At 33.3% G+C, this 2,256-nt stretch overlaps 1 protein-coding gene across 2 annotated transcripts in view; it reads left to right on the top strand.

Moving 5' to 3' along the window:
• The first annotated feature begins 613 nt into the window (after positions 1-613).
• The window catches only part of LOC122073650 (U4/U6 small nuclear ribonucleoprotein Prp31 homolog), a 34,149-nt gene continuing 32,506 nt past the window's right edge, over positions 614-2,256 (top strand). For both annotated transcript variants that reach the window (XR_006138844.1, XM_042638273.1), the window contains exon 1: positions 614-765. Coding sequence is in view for 1 of the 2 variants with exons in the window: in XM_042638273.1 (XP_042494207.1) it covers positions 763-765 (3 nt within the window). In the remaining variant the exon portion in view is untranslated. The remainder of the gene's footprint in view (positions 766-2,256) is intronic.

The raw sequence follows: 2,256 nt of genomic DNA, 5'->3' as shown, positions 1-2,256 counted from the left end.
TTTTTTTTTTTTTCGGTTGGGGTAGGGGGTATGGTTTCCACATAGCCCTTAACGATATCTTCTCTTACACCTGTTTTAAGTTTTAACTGTTACATGGTGGTTACATTAAAAGTAGGGGTGTCAATGGGTTGGTTTGGCTCGGTTTCGATATGGATTGAATCGGTTTCAATGTGGGAATGTTGAAACCAAAATTGAGCCAGTAAGGAAATTCTAGTTTTGGTTTGTCTTTGGTTTCGATGCTGTTTGATTTTGATTTCCTATATCGGTTTGTAATTAGGTTGGTTTTAATTTTTGGTTTTATTTGGATTTGATTTCCCATACAAAGGTATACAAAACTACGTAAAATTTAGTCATTTTAATGAATTTTGGACTGATTTTGGTTTATTTACTTGTTGTACTCTTATTTATTTATTTATTTTTTTGGTAGAAACTTGTTTTACTCTATGTTATTAAACCAATTTAAAGAAAATGAAAAATTAAAAAATGAAGGACATTTGCTTTAAAAAATAAAAATGTTAGCCTCTTAAATTTTGGCTACCACAGTTTAATCACACATAAAAAAAAAAATAATAATAAAAAAAAAGTAAAAACCTTATTAATTTGTAGTTATGCAAAAATAAATGATTAGTTGTTGATGATCAAAAGTAACGCTGTTTTGTGATCGAACAGATTTCAGGAATATAGAAGGTGGAGACAAGCGTTATTGCTTTTGTTATTACGGTTTAGGGTTTTATCGGTACTTTTGGAATTGAAACACCAGCCATGGTAAGTCGTTTCTTCAATCCTTTCCCTTTTTTTTTTTTTTTTTTTTTGGGGGGGGGGGTGGTGTGGTTCTGTCTCCCCTCCTTTCTTTTCTTTGATTGTTGTGATTTGTGAATCCAGAAAAAGTTGAATGCTTGGTTACATGGCGTTGTAGTGTTTGGGTGAATGATCTTAGCTGGGTTTTTTGTTTATCCATTGGATTAGTTTGGACTTTCGGTGTAAATATTTTGCATTCAATCTTATTGCTGTGATTGTTTACGGGTAATTAAAGGGGGTCTTAATAATTGAAGTCTCTTTTTTATTGTTTGATTTGTTTCTGGATCATTCAAGAGCCACATAATCAATTATCCTTTTTTTTTTTTCGTTGAATGAATCTTACTTTCTGTTAGCAGTAAATTACTAATTTTTTTGGGCGAACAGAGCAGAAAAAGAAAGAAAGTTGTAGTTTAGGACAAACTACAAACTCACGAATTTCCCTATATTAAGAGATAAAATGGAATTCAAAGCAGCCAATCTAGCAGCCTCTAAAATCTGGAAGAAAGGATGCCAGATTTCATAAAAACAACTGAGTAACGGGCTTTCTTGTTATGCCATTGCTAAAAACCCTCGAGCTTCTCTCTTTCTTGGTTTTGCAAAAAGACAACAAAATGGCAAATGCTCCATAAAAACTTCTCTGTCGGCCAATAGTGTAGTATTAGACTATTTAGAAAGGCCGAAATCTGGAGGAAAGGATGCCATATTTCATTAAAACAGCTCAGTAAGGGGCTTTCTTGGTTATGACATTGCAAAAAATCCTCAAGCTTCTCTCTTTCCAGATTTTGCAAAAAGCAAGAAAATGGAAAATGCTCCATAGAATTAGACTATTTAGAGAGACCAAAATCTAGAGGAAAGAATGCCTCTTTGTTTTGACATTGCTAAAAACCCTCAAGCTTCTCTCTTTCCAGATTTTGCAAAAAACAACAAAATTGAAAATGCTACACAAAAACTTCCCTGTTGGCCAGTAGTGTATTATTAGACTATTTAGAGAGGCCAACCTAATGTTCACCAAACAAGCTAATGAAGAACCTCTGAACGCAAGCTAAGAGGGAACTTACATAAGATGTTTCGATGTTGTGCCATCTCAACAAAAATGATGCACCTGTTGAGGATATGCCATCCTTCTTGAGTTGACTGAAATTATCTCATCTAGTGTGTCTTGCAAGAATTTAGAAATTTCCTTTAATTATATTATTATCTCTTTTAATGTCTGATGCAGCTTGCTTTAAAAAAAAAATATTAATAAGTGGATATTATCTTTACATTTTTTAGTTTTGCTAGGCAATTTTGTTTTATTATGTGAGTTCAAATTTGTGAACAATAATATGTGGTTGCAGCCTGTAGGTTTTTTCCTTTCTGTTAATTCTTCTTCGTATAATTTTTTCGGTTCTGCTGTGACCTTTTCATTGGGTATATTATAACCTTTCCAGCGTTCGCAGTCCTATCCTCCCCCCCCCC

This window comes from Macadamia integrifolia, chromosome 3 (genome assembly GCF_013358625.1).
Source record: "Macadamia integrifolia cultivar HAES 741 chromosome 3, SCU_Mint_v3, whole genome shotgun sequence".
NCBI lineage: Eukaryota > Viridiplantae > Streptophyta > Magnoliopsida > Proteales > Proteaceae > Macadamia > Macadamia integrifolia.
This window is presented reverse-complemented; position numbering and strand designations above follow the sequence as displayed.